This window comes from Nesoenas mayeri (assembly GCF_963082525.1).
Source record: "Nesoenas mayeri genome assembly, chromosome: 25".
NCBI classification, from domain to species: domain Eukaryota; kingdom Metazoa; phylum Chordata; class Aves; order Columbiformes; family Columbidae; genus Nesoenas; species Nesoenas mayeri.
The window spans coordinates 2,356,539-2,372,385 of record NC_137549.1 but is presented as its reverse complement, the minus strand read 5'-3'; the positions used below and the strand labels follow the sequence as shown (position 1 = coordinate 2,372,385).

The following is a 15,847-nucleotide window of genomic DNA, read 5'->3' as shown; positions in this document are numbered from 1 at the left end:
CGCCCTTCAGTTGCTCCAGTCCCGGGTCCCAAAGGGAGCAGCTGAGTGTCTCTTGGAAATGCCTTGAAAACAAGGAACGAAGAGGAACAGCTTGATTTCCTGAGCTTTTTGGGCCATTTTCCATCTTTCCCCCCAAAGGGCTCATTTCTAACCCCTTGTTTCCAGAATCTCCCGAGTTTTTTTGGTAAAGCAGCAAAATGGTGATGTGCTTTAAACCCAGGCTGGAAAACCAGTGAAATTGCAGGGAAATTGGTAAAAGTGGCGATGCTGGGATAGGTTTGGGTGGGGAGAAGCAGTGACCGAGGCAAGAAAACACCTTTCGAGCAGCTGAAGGGAGGAGATAAGGGTGGAATGGATCTGGTTTTATTTATTTCATAAAATTCCCGATTCTCTCAATCCTGGTAGGAACGTTCTGGGAGGTCGCGGATCATTCTCGCCACGACACCTTATTTCTCGTGCAAAATGACCCATTTGGACAGAGTGAAGCAAAATCTGGAACGGCCCATTTGCCGAACTGTGGATCTTGGGTTTCTTTGCGCCTTTTTTCAATTATTCAGGGTGTCTTGTTTGGTACCTTAGAAGAATATGGCTCAACGTTGAATAGAAAAGGCTTCACGTTGTCAGGAGCTGCTTCCCTTGATGAGACAAACACATTTTCCCTGGCTCAATTCAGCACAAAGGGCGTAAAGTTTCGTTTTCGGGCTGCCCAGCGCATCGCATGCGCTTTCTTGCAGCCTCGCTGCGCTTGCCGAGCGCTCAGAGGCTCTTACTTCTCCCCGCAGAGCTCTGGCCTGGAGAGGAACTTGTGGAGATAAACCAGAGGAGCGAAAAACCGCAGAAAAAGCCAGTTTTCTCAGGGCTGGATGGGCCCCGTTGGAGCCAGAGGCACCGCTGGTGATCCTCCCGCCTCTCCCGCTATGGCCGAGGAAATTGTCTATGCTGACCTGAATATCAGGTCTGGAAGGTGCAGCAGGAAAGTGCATTCGCTTCCTCAGCCTGGCAGTAAGTGCACTGAGGGGTTTTTTGGGGGATATTTACTTTCTGGCTGTGGTTGTGCTGGGAGGCTCCTGCCCCCCAAGCGGGAAGGGAAGGGCCCGTGGCTGTGGGGAGCGATGGAGGATCCCGTCTGCTCTTTGTGATTCCTTCAGTAGTTTTCTCTGGAAATGGTTTTAGGGTTTATTTGAAATGGGGTCAGTGTTGCCCGAGTCCTACCAGCACCTTTGAAATGCTGCTTTCCTGCCCGCGGCCACCACGTTGTCCCCTTACACCTCCCTCACCCTTCCTGCTGCGCCTGCTCTGCCTGCAGCCAAGATTTAACTGCTGCTCTTTCCCCTCTGGAAGAGATCTCTGCGTGGTGACGGCATCTTCAGGCAGCATCCCACAATGTCTTTTCTTTGCAAGAATTCCACGATTTGCCCCAAACACACCCCTTTTGAGCTCAAAGGACTCTGCCAGACCCACCACCTGATGTTAAGGCGGAATCGGATGTTCCTCCTTTGCTGTTTTATTCCGAAGCAGATGACGAACCTTTGCTGGTCCAGGTGAGCTCTGGCTTTGGCCAGAAGCATCATCCTGCCCTCCCATCTTGGTCCACATCTACCCTTGGCTTCTAGTGACTTTACAACATCCAGGAAATTGCCAATTCTTGCATATCTGGGTAGAACCAACACAACTTCATCACGCGCATCTTTTCCCCAGCGCCAGCAGGGTCGGGAGGAGGGTGGCAATGGCAAAACATGGACAACCGACCAAAGCTGTAGAACGACCAGCAGCAGCACCACAGAGGGATTTTGGGGAGGAAAGAGCCCGAATCTGCGCTGCAGGTCTGGCTGGCTGGATGCGGGGCTGGGACAGGGCTTTTCTGCCAAGAGCTCCTTTCCCTTGCAGCATCGAGCTGTCCCCGGTGGCACCGAGCGGCTCTCTGCGCCGGCTGGACCGGGAACCTTGTCCTCGGGGTGGCCCTGGTGGCGATGGGATGCTCGTGTGAGTAGATCTGCTTGTTGGCACGGGGACAACCAAAGGACGATCCGGAGAGGGGACCATCCAAAGAGAGGGTCCCTGCTCCGGGAGTGCTGGCTCAGGTGCTTGTGTAGGAGGCAAATCTGCTTTTTATGGGCTGTGGCTTTTATCAGAATTTCATAGAACTGGTGGGGGGAGAAGACTTGGCTATTTTGGTTGGCCAGCGAGACGAAAACCACTGGAAACTTCTCAGCTGTGTCGGGGTGAGGATTTGACACCCTGTGGCCGAGCTCAGGGTCACACGCAGCCCTGTTGGAATGAGTTTTGTGCTGGGTGTGATGTTGCTGGTGGCACCTGTTGCTGCCCCGACCCACGGCACCCCCGAAGCACAACAAGCAGCTGGAACGGAGTCTCAGATGTCTGGTGGATCTTGGTGAGGAGATCCTTCTCCAAAGGGGAAGGGGATCCAATGGATCTTGTGCTGGGAAGGGTCTCGGGTGTGGATTTGAACTTTGGGGATGGATCTGCCAAGCGTTTGGCACACGGGTGTGGAGGGAAGAGCAAAGGGATGAGGCTCAGCTCCCTTCGTGGCTCCGAGAGCTGCAGAACGCAGGTGATGCTCTGAGGATGCGGGAGCGATTTGGGTACCAGCCCTGAGCCGGTGGCTTTGTAGGGATCTGCTGTCCCTGCTGCGGGGTGGAACCGGGACCAGCAACGACTGGTGGTCTGATGCAACGTCCGAGCAGCAACGGCTGATGGTTGAATTTCTGTGGGCTCAGAACTGGAGAGAAACCCCAAAATGCATCACCTGGAAGCCTTTTGTGCGCACTGCAGCTGTCTGTGATGACGCTGTGCTGCGAGGGGTAGTGGGAAGGTGGTGCAGAGCCCCTCGCCCTTGCGCCAGGCCCCTCTGGGCTGCACAGCTGGGGCTGGCACAGCTGGTTTGTGCTCTAGAGGCCATTTCCGCAGCGGTCAGAGGCTCCCGGGCTCTCTGCAGCCGGCCGGGCTGATGGCTCCGTATCTCATGCTCCATCTCGCGCAGGGGTGCAGGGGCCACATCCTGTTGGCAACGCAGAGCAGCAGCGAGTGAAGGCGGTTGCAGGCGCGGTGCTGAGCTGAGAGGTGGGGACCCCGTACCCAAAACGGGAAGTCTGCTCTGGGTTGGGGCCCCCAGGCTGGTTCCCACCCCCATGAGATGCTCAGATCGAGGCCTGGGCTGAGCTGAGACCACAGGAAGGGTGAGGGGGCTGGAGGGCTCCAAGTACCCACTTTGTGTGAGGATCCAGCCCAGACGCTTCCCTGCAGCCCGCGGGGACCAGTGCACGTAGATCTGGGTGGTATCGTGCCTGGGGAGCCCGTCCCTCTCCCCTGCTCGCTCCGTCCCTTGCAGTTCTGCACCAGCAGCCGGAGAACCCAGAAAGCTGCAAAAACGGGAGCGGGAACGCAGGAGGTGGCAACAGCACCCTGGAGAAGATCCGCTCAGAGCTGCGGAAAGAGCTTTGCTTGCCAAATCTGCAAGGTAACGCCAACCACAACGCATCTCCACACTGTCTGCTTTCCCAAAACCCTGCAGCACCCCCAAACTGGAGAAGCCAGTGAAGCTCAGGCCGTCCCCGTGTTCCTGGGGAGCCAGCAGGACTTAAACACTTGTCCTTCTTTGGATGGGCAGGGGACAAGGTGGCTTCTTGGTGGCTGAAGATGGCACCGCCTGTCTTTCAGAGGCTGGGGGGTGCAAGATCTGCCCCGGGGGCTGGATGGCGAGTGGGACCAAGTGCTTTTGGGCTGCTGACGGGATGCGCTTGTGGATCGAGAGCCGGGGGGACTGTGCGAGTCGGGGGGCCGAGCTGCTGATGCTGAAGGACGAGGACGAGCTGGTAAAGGGACCGATGGCATCGGGGATGTGGGACGGGTCCCGGGGCTCAGCACCCACCCCTGTGCACAAACCTCTGCGGAGCCTTGGCCGGTGTCAGTGTGGGGGACACTGGTGGGGCTCGGGGCTGCGTGGGGACAGGCTGGAGCCTGTTTTGGGATGGCGATCAGTGACACATCAGTGTCACCACCTGCCCTCTCCCCCGACACAGGATTTCCTAAAACAAGTCATTGGGAAACCCAGCAGCTACTTCTGGATCGGCCTCTCCCGCCCCTCTCATGGGAAGCACTGGACTTGGCTGAACGGCTCCCGTGTGGACTGGAGACGGTGAGCGCTTGGGGTGCGATGGGTGTCGGGATGGGGGCACCCCAGGGACTCTCGTGCTGTGACACAGGATCTTCCTGCAGCCCCAGGTTCTGGCTGGGCCGTTGGTCTGGAGGAAACTGTGGGGTGCTGAAGGGGAACAGCATCACGTCTCAAAGCTGCAGCTCGGGATCTCACTGGATCTGCCAGAAAGAAGCCACCCAGCTCTGAGGGGGCGGGGGGGCACAAAATGGGCCAACAGCAGGAGAGACACTTGGGCACGGGCCAGGATCAGGCCCTCGGTGGGGGCTGCGGTACTTGCATTGCTCAGCAGATCTGCACCAATTAATTATGACGTTAATTTGGCTCCGTGTGGTGTTCCCAAGCAAGTTTGCTCACGGGGAGGGGTGGAAGGAGCATCCTGCTGTACCAGAGAAGCCTCCTCGTGCACACCCGCCCTGGTGCACACCCTCGTGCACACCCTCGTGCACACTGTACCCATCCCTTTCTGTCCAGGGGGGAGGATTAAGAAGAAATAAAGCAATCCAAAAGTAAACACGCGGCAGGTGAATGGCTGCGAGGCAGCGCCTGGGCCAGACCCAAGGAGCGCGAACACCCAGACCCCAGTTTGCTGACCCGAGGAGGGGGACAGGGGACATGGACATGGGGGTGGCTGCAAGTCCAAGCCACGGCTGCCACATCGGGGTGACAGGGAGGAGATCAGAGCATCTCCCTATAGAATAAACCTCCAAAAATAGCGCAAACCTCCCAAAGCAGTGTCCTGGGTAGGGTAGAGTAGGGTAGAGTAGGGGAGAGGAGAGGAGAGGAGAGGAGAGGAGAGGAGAGGAGAGGAGAGGAGAGGAGAGGAGAGGAGAGGAGAGGAGAGGAGAGGAGAGGAGAGGAGAGGAGAAACCAGCATCTTTATCAGGTACAAGCCCCCTCCCCAGCACCACTTGTGCTTTCTTGATGATTTCTCTGCAGTTGTGATGTGGGTGGCGGAAATGTGGTATCACCATCCCACTGTCAAGCCTATAAATAGTTGTGTTTGCTGCCTTTGGCCCCAGCAGTGGTTTAGTGACGTGTTTGCAGGCCGTTCTTCATGCTGACTGTGGAACGGAACCGTGTACTTCACAAGGGGAAGAGGCCTTGGCTGGGGAACCGGCAGATATTCATGTGTGGGGAGGGCAGGTCGATCTGCCGCCTGAAAATCCCGTGTGTCACTGTCATGGCTGGTGGGGACAGAAATGCTGACGATGGGCGGCGAGAGCTGCGTGCGGGGATGTTTTTGAGCCGATGCCGTCTCCACTGCCCACACTGCCCTGAGTTTTGTTTTCCTGCTGGAATTTACAGCAGCTGCTGGTTTAATCCAGAAAATGAGCGTGAGCGTATTTACTAAGGTCGGTGCGGAGGAGCTGGGGGAAGGAAAAAGCTGCGAAGGGGGAAGGTCCATCTCTGGCTCCATCCCCTCTCTCCCCCGGGCGGAGGACACAGCGGCACCGCCTGCAGCTCCCGCTGGGGCCGGAGGGAGCCGGGGAAGGTCAGTAGCTTTAAATCCTGCAGTTCAATTGTCTTATAGCCGACCTGCTTTGTTTTGATGCTGTCGCAGCGTTTCCTCTGGTCTTTATTTCCACTCGGAGGCCACTCTGAAGCCGAGGGTTCCCCTGTGTTTCTATTTGTGGCTGGAGACAAGAGACGCCCACCCGTTGCCACCTGGGCAGGACAACCCAAGGGAGCCCAACCCGCCCCACCTGCTGCTGGGGCATCGCGCCGTGGGCTGAAACGCTGGGAGTGGGTTGTAATGGAGCTGAGAGCTGAAATTTGGGGCTTCCAGACATTTGCCCCCCCCGGCCTCTCCCTGGGACCAAGCGGTGAATTATGGAGCAGGAGCCGGGGTAAAAACCTGAAGGAAAGAGGTTTGGGCTTGAGCCTAATTCTTTGTTATGTCGAGAGGAATTCTTGGCTCCATAAGTATGTACAATGTTTTAGTGAAATCGTGTTACTGCGGCTCATGGCCTTATCTGGCCTCATTCCTTGGAGTGGTGCATTACAACTTGGAAAAAAACCAGTTCTTTGAGGTCTTTAGTCATCACATCAGCAGCAGAACCGCAATCGGTGCTGAATCACGTCCCGGCAACCACGGGACTTGCTCCTGCTGTACCCACAGCGTCCAGCCCTGGGGCCTCTCGTAGCTTTGCCCCCATTCTGCAGGTGCTGGTGGAGCCTGACCTGGGTTTGGAACGCAGAGCTTCCCGGGTCTCCCTTTGGGAGACAGAGGAGGGTGGGAGACGTTCACTGAGAAAACGAACCAGAAACGGCGATAAGAAACGGCTCCTAAGGGGCGGTGCTGCCCAGAGGAGTGGTGACCGCAGGGAGCACTGGAAGGGGCGGCTCTCAGCACCGGCTCGGTATCGGTTCTCAGACGCTTCTGCTTGTTTCGATTTGCTGGATTCTGGCTCCCGTCCTACGGGTCGGGGATACGATTGGGTTGGGGAGCAGAGAGCGTCCCTGCGTGGGTTCAAACCCTCAGCTGGCTGGAGGCTGCGGGCGCGGAGGGGAAACGCAGTTATTTCTCCACGTGGAGAAAAGAACTGGCAGTGGAAGTTGGTTTCCCTTTTCTCTTATCTCATCTCTTATCTCTTATCTCATCTCTTATCTCTCTCTCCTCTCCCAGCAGCTCCTGGAAGCTGGAAACTGAAGCTGCTTTGGACCAAGAAGCCGGCACAGAAAAGCCCATTTTCCGCTCAGCATGCACAGGGTGAGCTGGGGCCTGTGGAGCAGTGACATTTCCTTTCTGTTTTCCCAGTTAAAGGGTTTTTCTCTTGCTGCAGCACCATCCCGGTGCTGTTGGACAGGGGACTCACTCCTGTTTGCTGCGGGGATTCTTTGTCCCTCGGGCACCAGACAAAAGTGCCTTTATTTCCATGAGCCACTGGCCATAGTTTCCTCCTACTGAGGTCACGACCTAGAACAACGTTCTCCTTTAATATTTGAGACAGGCTTTTTTGGGACACAAAAACATGTTATTTCCCACAAGTATTTGGGGTTATTTCCTGATGATTTGGTTTCTCCGCTGTTCCTCACTTGGTGCTTTTGCTCCTCTTGCCCCATCACCTGCTGTTTGCGCCCACACTCACCGCTGCAGCGGGAATCATTTGGTGCTGGGGAGAGCAGCGAAATGCTGCGTCACTTAAACCCTGTTCGAGATCAAATGTTTGAGGATTAAAACCAAATCCAGTTCTTACCTTTGCCAACTGGTGGAGGTGGTTCTCACCTGGAAAATATTGGCTGCAGACAGAGGAAGATCCAAAGGGCAGGTGGAGATAATGTAAATCTTATCAGTATTATTGGCAATAAATCTGAACATGAGCTTCTTCAGCACCACGTTGGCCACTGTGCTCACAGTGCCTCAGAACTCGGAGTGAACGGACCGACCGTGGAACGAACAGCAGAAAAGGAGCTTTTAGACACAAGTGTTGCGAGTGCAGCACTGAGGTTTGGAGGGGATGATGAGTTTTGTTGGTGGTTGTTGTTTTATTATCGTTATTATGATTTTGTTAATTGTTTCTTTCAGTGACGGCAGGAGTGCCCTGGCAAAGCCCTGGACGGAGCAGGACCGGCGGAGCTGAGGGACACGCTCGTCCCCAGAGGGTCCATCTGTCCCCTCCGCAGCACCAGGGATGGCAGGAGCTCTTAGTGATGCAGGTACCTGAGCACCAGCCCCTTTCCCAGAGGCTTTAAAGCTGCCCTGGAGACGAGCGGCTGGTTTCTGTGCTGGGGACGCGGCTCAGACGGGTTTGAAGGACCATCCAGCAGCACGTGGGGTGACCTGAGGGTCCTGGTGCTGAAAACACCTTGTAGCTGAAGAAATGGGGACAGAATTGAGACGAAACCTCCCCAGGGCAAACAGGGCTGGCAGGAGCTGGTAAAATCAAGGCTGGTTTGGAAAAACAAAGTGGATCATGGTTTTTTGAAGGCAGAAATCGTGTTTTTCTTCCTGCTGTGCATGTAAACCAGCTGCAGGAGAAATTATGCTTTTCCCTTTTGCTGTCCCAAGAGGAAGACAGCCACCATTAGTTAGTTCCTACTGAATAATGACACAGCATCAGCAGTAACTCTTTACATTCTATGGGCTTCTTGCTTTGGCACAGGCGAAGACCCGACGGCTGTAACGATGCTGCCGCAGCAGAGAGCAGAGCAAAGGACCGGTGAGCACCAGCCCTGCCACGGGGACCTTGGGAGGTTGTGGTTGGGCCGAGTGTGACGCGGGCAGCTAAAATTTGGGTTAAAATACCTGGGGAGAGGGGCAGGAGGATGCAAGTAAAGCTGTTTGCAAGCTGCGGGAGGCACAGGGTGGCCCAAACGGTGGGTCTGGGGGATGGTGCCCATCTCTTGTGATTGTGGTGGGATGGAGAGGATTCAGTGAGGTCAGACAGCCCTAAAAATCCTTGAGACCTTTGAAACACTGGGACGCACCCCTGAACCGAGCCTGCACCCCACTTAACCCCCACGTGCTTTGTGGCCGGATTTCAAGGCGCTGAAGGCCCCTGAGCGGGGAACACAAGAGCTGCGGGAGCTGGGGCTGCTCTTTGTGATCTTCCATGTGGTTTGTACCCAGGTTTTAGCCTTAAGTGCATTAAGGATCAAAAGGTCCCCATCGGGGTCACCGTGGTCGTAGCCGCGTTGCTCCTCACCATCATCGCGCTGGCGGGTAAGTGGCTGAGGGTGGAGGTGCCGACCCCCAAAGTCTTCTCCTCCCCTGGAGAAAACCCACCGGCTTGAGTCACCAGGATGTGTTCTGCTCCTTTCCAGTTAAGAAATGCCCGTCCTGCCCCTCTCACGTCCTTCCCAGCTGCCTGGACAACGGCATTGCATACAGGGAAAAGTGCTTTTACTTCATTGAGGACGAAGCGGAGTGGAACAGGAGTCGGATCGCGTGCGTTTCTCTGGGGGCGCATTTGGCCACCATCGACAGCTGGGAGGAGCTGGTAAACAGGAAATTCCTGAGAACCGGTGTTTCCAAGTCGATTTGGGGTTCCCATGGAGGGTGTGACATGAACATAGATCACTGATGTTGATTTTTTCCCACCCTAGCGTTTCCTCTTGCGCTATGGGCGCTCCTTGCACTACTGGTTGGGTCTCCAAAGGGAAGAGTCTGGACCTTGGAAATGGGTCAACGGGTCTCTCTTCAACAATTGGTACATCCCATGTTCTTCTGGAGAACAAAACCATGTCCTGGGCTGGGCTGGGGACTGAATGCCAGAACACACATATATATTTTATATATATATAAATTTAATGAGTTGAGAGCAATTAAGCACGACTTTTCTTGCTTGAGCTGAAGCGCTTGGACCAGAGTCTGTGGGTCCGTGGGATGCAGATGCTGGCGGGGGTTGAGAGATGAACCCTCCCGGGGTCACACAGCCGACACTATTCCCTCCTTTGTGGAGGGGACGTGGGTTTTGTTCTTCGTGGGGCATTTTTTGTGCTGGGAAGGGTGTTCCTGCTCCCTGCGGCGCTGTTTCCCGTCTGGGAGATGCTCAGCCACCGACCTGAGGCCAACAGCAACCCCTTTGAGTTTTCCCTTTGCTCTTTGATGCAGGTTTGATGTCCGGGGAAAGGGACAATGTGCCTATATCAACCAGGACGGGATCAGCAGCGACTGGTGCTCCCAGACGAAATTCTCTCTCTGCAGCCACCGGCAAAACCCGCCCAGCGCCATTCGGAAGGATTCAGAAACTCTCCCCAATTTCACCTGAAATGTCCCCCTGGGCAGAGGGGATCAATCACAAGCTGCTATTAACCCTCCACGACGTGTTAGCAATGGTGTAAATTCATTTTGGTTTCGGGTTACAAAAGCAGAAACGCCTCACAACGCTGACACAAAACTGAGACCAAAGAATCCTCGCTCGGGCTTTGACCACAAGTGCCTTTCCAGCGTTTGCAGCGGCGGGGACACTCGGGGACACTCGAGGGGTTTGGAAAACTCCCCGCTCTGCCGCTGCCCCGCGGAGCTCAGTCCCGCTGCTTTTCCCGTCCTCGGTGTTGTGTGTGTTGGTTTTGGTTTTGGTTTGATTTTATCTGGGTTTGGAGGATCTGGAGGCAATGGGCAGAAATACAAAGTGGAGACCCCGACCTCAGCCAGGAGCCCCAACCGCTGCTCTGGGATGTGTTTTGGCGTCCCGGTGAATTACCCAGCGCTGAGTTTGTCCTGGTTCTCCTGGTCATTTCCTCCGGCTTAAATCTCGGTGGCTTGTTTCTGGCAAACCCATTGCAGTGGAGCGCTGCAGATGTGGGAACGCAGCTGATCGCCCCGAATCGCGGCACAAGCCTTCGCCTGGACGGGACCCAGCACCGGCGACCTGGGGAGCACCGAGACGGCCATCAGCCTGGCGCCGTGCGCCCGCGCCGTGTGTTCAGTTACAATAGTTCTCTCATCACAGTGTTTTCCCCCCACAACCTGAACCGGCACAGCCGCTGCCAGCTCAGCTGATGGTACCACCCTCTTGTTTTTCCAGCTGTTGGGAAAGCAGAACTATCGGTAATCCCGTGCTCACCCCAGAAGATAATTACCCCTCCCCACACCCCCTTGTGTGTACTAACAAATATTAGCTCTGTCGGATCGATTGCAATTTACACATTATTGCACTTTGCATTTGGCTATATAATAGGAATAAGGGTTTAATTGCTTTTTCCCCTCTCTTCTCCCTGTTTCGCAGCTGGGCTGCAGAGAACAAACCCGTGTTGCTCTGGTTTCTATTCGCTCCTACGAGCGTTGCTGCCGCCTCCAGGGGGATTTTGGGGGCAGCCGGGTCTGTGCTGAGCATCGCGCTGGGAAACATTTCCCCTGGGCCGGGGCTGTTGGAACCTGCTCGTGAACCGGAGCGAGGGGCACTCACAGGGCTGCTTGTAACGCGGATCCGTCCCACCAGCTCCACTCCTGCCCGCGCGTCTGGTCGATGCTCAGCCCCATCCAGGCTCCGGGGCTGGTTCTGGTCATCTCCCCGATGAAAGCCTGGGAGAGGAGAAGAGACTCAGAGGTGATCGCACGGCCAAGAGACCTGATCCTGCCCATGAGGGTCTGGCCGGGATGGGCCCGGCACATCGCGGGTGCTGACTGGGGGCTGGAGGGGTTGGTGGGTGCTTTGGAAGAGATGGGAGTGTGGTCTGGAGATGACGGACAGGGCTGGAGACATTCAAACCCGCCTGGACACAACCCTGTGTGATCTGCTCTGGTGACCCTGTGTTAGCAGGTGGGTTGGACTGGATGATCTCCAGAGGTCCCTTCAACCCAACCAGCCTGGGACTCTGTGTGGATGATTCAGTGAAGCAGGTTTTTTTGGGGTGACAGAGGAGCCTGGAATCTCATAGATGGGGCAACATGTATTTGCCCTTTTCCCTTAACCTCACTTGAGTTCTGATTTCTATTTTGAGGCTCTTTTTCCGCCTGAAATAATAGAATCATTTTGGTTGGAAAACACTTGCAAGACCATTGAGTCCTACCGTTCCCCCACCGCTAGCACTGCCCCATGTCCCGAGAACCTCATGTCCGTCTGTCCAGCCCTCCAGGGATGGTGACTCCAGCACTGCCCTGGGCAGCCTGTTCCAATGCCCCACAGCCCTTTGGGGAAGAAATTGTTCCCAGATCCAACCTCAACCTCCCCTGGCGCAACTTGAGGCCGTTTCCTCTGCTCCTGGTGCTTGTTCCTGGGGAGCAGAGCCCGACCCCCCTGGCTCCAAGCTCCTTTCAGGCAGTTCAGAGATCAGAAGGTCTCCCCTCAGCTCCTGTTCTCCAGCTGAACCCCCAGGTCCCTCATCCTGACCCATCACACTGGTTGTGTGGGCTCGGGCGCTTTGCCAGCCAGGAAGGAGAAACCTCAACCACAACGTGGCTTTTTGCCAGAAGAAAAGCTTAAAAGAAGCTCAAAGCAGAGGCGCCGCTCGGGCCCTTCCCGCCGCAGTTACTCACCTTCTCCTCCGCGCTCTCCAGCACCGCCAGCTGAGATCGCTGGTACCCGCAGTTCTCCGCCGCCTCCTCCCAGGTGCTGGTTTCTCTGGACACCCAGTAGCACTTGGCTGCGAACGGCCGCCAGCCGGCGGGACAGAGCCGGCACGCCGCGGCGCCTGCGGCACAGGATGAGTGTGAGCGCTGCTTCAGCCCCTGGGCACCGCGGGCGAGGGGCAGGGCTGGGGCACCGGGCTCTTGCACCCCCTTGGGACACTTGAGGCTTTTCCTGCCCTTGGAGCACTTCCAGGTGCAGTTTTGGGGAATGTGAACTCTGCCCGTGCTGGAAAAATGTCCCTTGGTAATGGGGGAAAAGCAAGAGGAGCAATAGAGGAAGGTGATGGGCGCAGGGTGGGGCAGGGAGAGGGCGATGGGGATGGGGACAGCAATTGGGATGACTTGGGGATCCTGCGGTGTTTTCCCAATGTTCCTGGCCTTGTTGTCCCCCTTCCACATGGAAAAGGGGCAACAAGGCGAGGTCCCCAGCACCGAAGCTGCGGGTGATGCTGAACGGTACCTGTGACGTTGTGGCTCCCTGGCTCACACAGCCGCTGTCTGAGCTGCAGCTGGAAGCAACTCAAGGAGCATTTGAACTCCGGGACGTCCCGGCGGCTGCTGGTGACCAGGCAGGATTCCCAGGAGCATTTGCTGGCTGGGGTCTCCATGTCCTGGCTCAGGACGGGGCCGTTTCCACCTGAAATGAGGACGGTGTGACCCGCACATGGTGCTGCTGTGTTGGGACCGGGGGACGCAGCCGCTGGGGTGACCCCCTTGTGCAAAGCAGCTCTTGGGGACGGAGAAAGGTGCTGCCTGGGGACGGGACTCTGCGGGGGGACCCCTGGGGTCTCTGAACCACCGTCAGGGTGGAGAAAGGGACTTATATCAGGACAGGCTCCAAAACCAGACAAATCAGCCCGTGAAGGACACGCTGGCAGCTTTTCCCCTCCTGCCCCGTGGGGATCGCTGTGCAGAGCTGGCCCAGGAGCTGCTCCCTGCTAGAAATACAGGAGGAATCCGCTCCGGCCCAGGCAGGGGCTGGGCTGTGATGGTTTGGGGGAGATTGTCACCGTTCCGGGGTGACAGACCCTGCCGCTCACCCTGTTGCTGCAGCAGCCACAGCACGACACCCGTCAGGACCGCGGTCCCGACCCATCCGGCTCCCAGCAGCGCCCAGTACCAAGGACCTGCAACAGCGACCAGAACTGGCAGTGAGGGAGGAAGCAGCTTTTCTGGGCTCTTTGCCCAGTTTTCAATGCCCTTTGTTTCAGGAAACTGAGCGAGAAACCCTTGCGAGTGCCTGTAGGAGCCGTGGAGCTGAGAAAAGCCACAACTGCTTTGCTTGCTTGGCCGGGGAAGCTGCAGCGAGCGAAGCTGCAAAGCCTCAGCCTGGGAGCTGGGCTGCTCTCCTCCTTGTGCTGCACCCGGGGGGCTCCGGGGGTGGGAAGGACCCAAAGCAAAGCCCTTGGGGTGCTTGAAGAGATGGGGAGAGGGCGCAGGTCACTGTGCGGGTCCTGCTCAGCCTTGTTGAGCTGCTAAAAGGGACCAGAACACAAAGCCCTGTGTGAAGGGGTAGGGGTGTCCTTGGGGGTCGGCTGTAGTTTTGCTCCCTTTTCAAGAAAATTGGGCTATGGGAAAGGAATCTGCATGTGCTATCGCTCTGTGCCGGGCTGGAGATGGGTAACGATCCCACTCCAAGCAAAACATTGGGTGTTGGCCACCGTGGGCTCAGGAAAGCGCTGGAAAAGGCCCAGAAAGTCCATTGTCCCTGTGCTTCCCTGCAGGGCAGGGGTCTGGCAGCACCGGGACACCCGCTCCTCCAACCCCCCCCATCACCAGTCCCACGGGGCCAGGATGAGCGGAGCAACAGCACCCGACACGGTCACTCACCGGGAAGCTTCGCGCGGGCGCCGGGAGCCGAGCGCGGCGGCACCTCTGGCCTGGCGTAGACGGTGGTCAGCGCCACAGCCGCTCCCTGCCCTCGTGGCATTAAGAGTCAGACTTAAAGGTGCCTTTGGTCCCCACCTTGGAGCAAAAGCGAGCTCAGAGACCTGCGGCAGTGACGGTTCCTGTGGCTGCAGTCACAGCTCCAACCCCACACGCGTCGCCGGCCCCGGCTGTCACGTCCCCCGCTTCGCGCTCTGCTCTTCCGCTGCTGCACCAGCCCCGAGAGCTGCTTCCCAACCACAGCTGCTGCTTTCCAGATGTTGAGGTGACCTGGGGGGAGAAGGGGAGGTGTCTGAAGGTCTTTACCCATTGGGGAAAGTGGGTTCCTCCTCCTGGTGCCAGAGACATGCCGGTGATGACATGTACTAATATATATGTATATATTGATAGTTATCTATCTCCTACCTGCTTTTAACCAGCAGCAGAGACCAAGGATGTGACTCACTTGCGATGTGCAGGGGCTGGTTGATTTGGGGTTGGTTTTGTTTCCGCAGCTCTTTGGGTCTGTCTCGGCGCTGCTCCCAGAGGCGAGAGGAGCAGAGCTGCTGATGCGGGAAGCGCCAAACCCGCTGCATCCAGCCACAGCCACGGCCATGGGATTGTTCGGTCTTTCTAGGGGCAAATTTGGAGAGAGTCCACGTGGTTTCGTGCTCCTGCAAATGCTCAAAACGCAGCATTAAAAACCCTCTCTGGAAAAAAAGGTGACAACAAAAAGCAGAGATGTTCCCCCTAAAAAAATAAAGGAAGAGGTATAGCATACATTTTATTTTCAAGGTGCAATTTGGCTCATTGAGTGTTGGATCTTGTGGTTGATCCCCTGCTTCAGCTGCTTACAGGGGAACACATCACCCCCTCTCTCAACCCCCTTGCTCTTTTCACCTTATCTTTGTCATTCTCTCTTCTTTCTGTCTTTCTTTTCCTTTCCCAGGCCAATGTGTTTTAGCACAGGACAGAAGTGCTGCACTGAGTCCAAAAGTCTGGTTCACGTCATCAAGTTCTCACTGGCCCCTGCAAAAGGAACCTGAAAAAAAACACCAAACACAAAACCCAAAAAAACCCAAACAAACCAAACAACTCAACGCAAACCACAAAATGTATTATATAATATATGCAGCCCAAAGCAATTCCTGAGTGCGCACAGGCAAGTGACTGGCAGGGACCCTCAGCACCACATGGAAAACTCTGTGCGGGTGTTTCTCCCCATTTCTCTCAAGGGCGAGGAACAAGCCCATGAAACTTTCCGATGGCGCAGCCAACCCCTGCTTTGCACAAGGGGGTCACCCCAGCGCCTGCGTCCTCCGGTCCCAACACAGCAGCACCATGTGCGGGTCAGACCGTCCTCATTTCAGGTGGAAACGGCCCCGTCCTGAGCCAGGACATGGAGACCCCAGCCAGCAAATGCTCCTGGGAATCCTGCCTGGTCACCAGCAGCCGTTCGCAGCCAAGTGCTACTGGGTGTCCAGAGAAACCAGCACCTGGGAGGAGGCGGCGGAGAACTGCGGGTACCAGCGATCTCAGCTGGCGGTGCTGGAGAGCGCGGAGGAGAAGGTGAGTAACTGCGGCGGGAAGGGCCCGAGCGGCGCCTCTGCTTTGAGCTTTTTTTAAGCTTTTCTTCTGGCAAAAAGCCACGTTGTGGTTGAGGTTTCTCCTTCCTGGCTGGCAAAGCACCCGAGCCCACACAACCAGTGTGATGGGTCAGGATGAGGGACCTGGGGGTTCAGCTGGAGAACAGGAGCTGAGGGGAGACCTTCTGATCTCTGAACTGCCTG

General features: G+C 56.5%; 2 protein-coding genes across 2 annotated transcripts; both read left to right on the top strand.

Annotated features, from left to right (window-relative positions):
• Positions 1-917: 917 nt before the first annotated feature.
• LOC308049486 (killer cell lectin-like receptor subfamily B member 1B allele B) lies at positions 918-4,411 on the top strand (the record flags this gene model as incomplete). The annotated part of the gene is made up of 5 exons (XM_080359168.1): positions 918-1,002; positions 3,350-3,478; positions 3,679-3,833; positions 4,041-4,156; positions 4,237-4,411. The coding sequence occupies 5 exons, from the start codon at positions 918-920 to the stop codon at positions 4,361-4,363; spliced, it is 612 nt and encodes a 203-aa protein (XP_080215294.1). The 3' UTR covers positions 4,364-4,411.
• A 3,892-nt stretch (positions 4,412-8,303) lies between these two features.
• LOC308049485 (C-type lectin domain family 2 member A-like) lies at positions 8,304-9,888 on the top strand (the record flags this gene model as incomplete). Its single annotated transcript, XM_080359167.1, has 5 exons — positions 8,304-8,337; positions 8,748-8,840; positions 8,942-9,117; positions 9,224-9,327; positions 9,732-9,888. The coding sequence occupies 5 exons, from the start codon at positions 8,304-8,306 to the stop codon at positions 9,886-9,888; spliced, it is 564 nt and encodes a 187-aa protein (XP_080215293.1).
• Between the last annotated feature and the right edge of the window lie 5,959 nt (positions 9,889-15,847).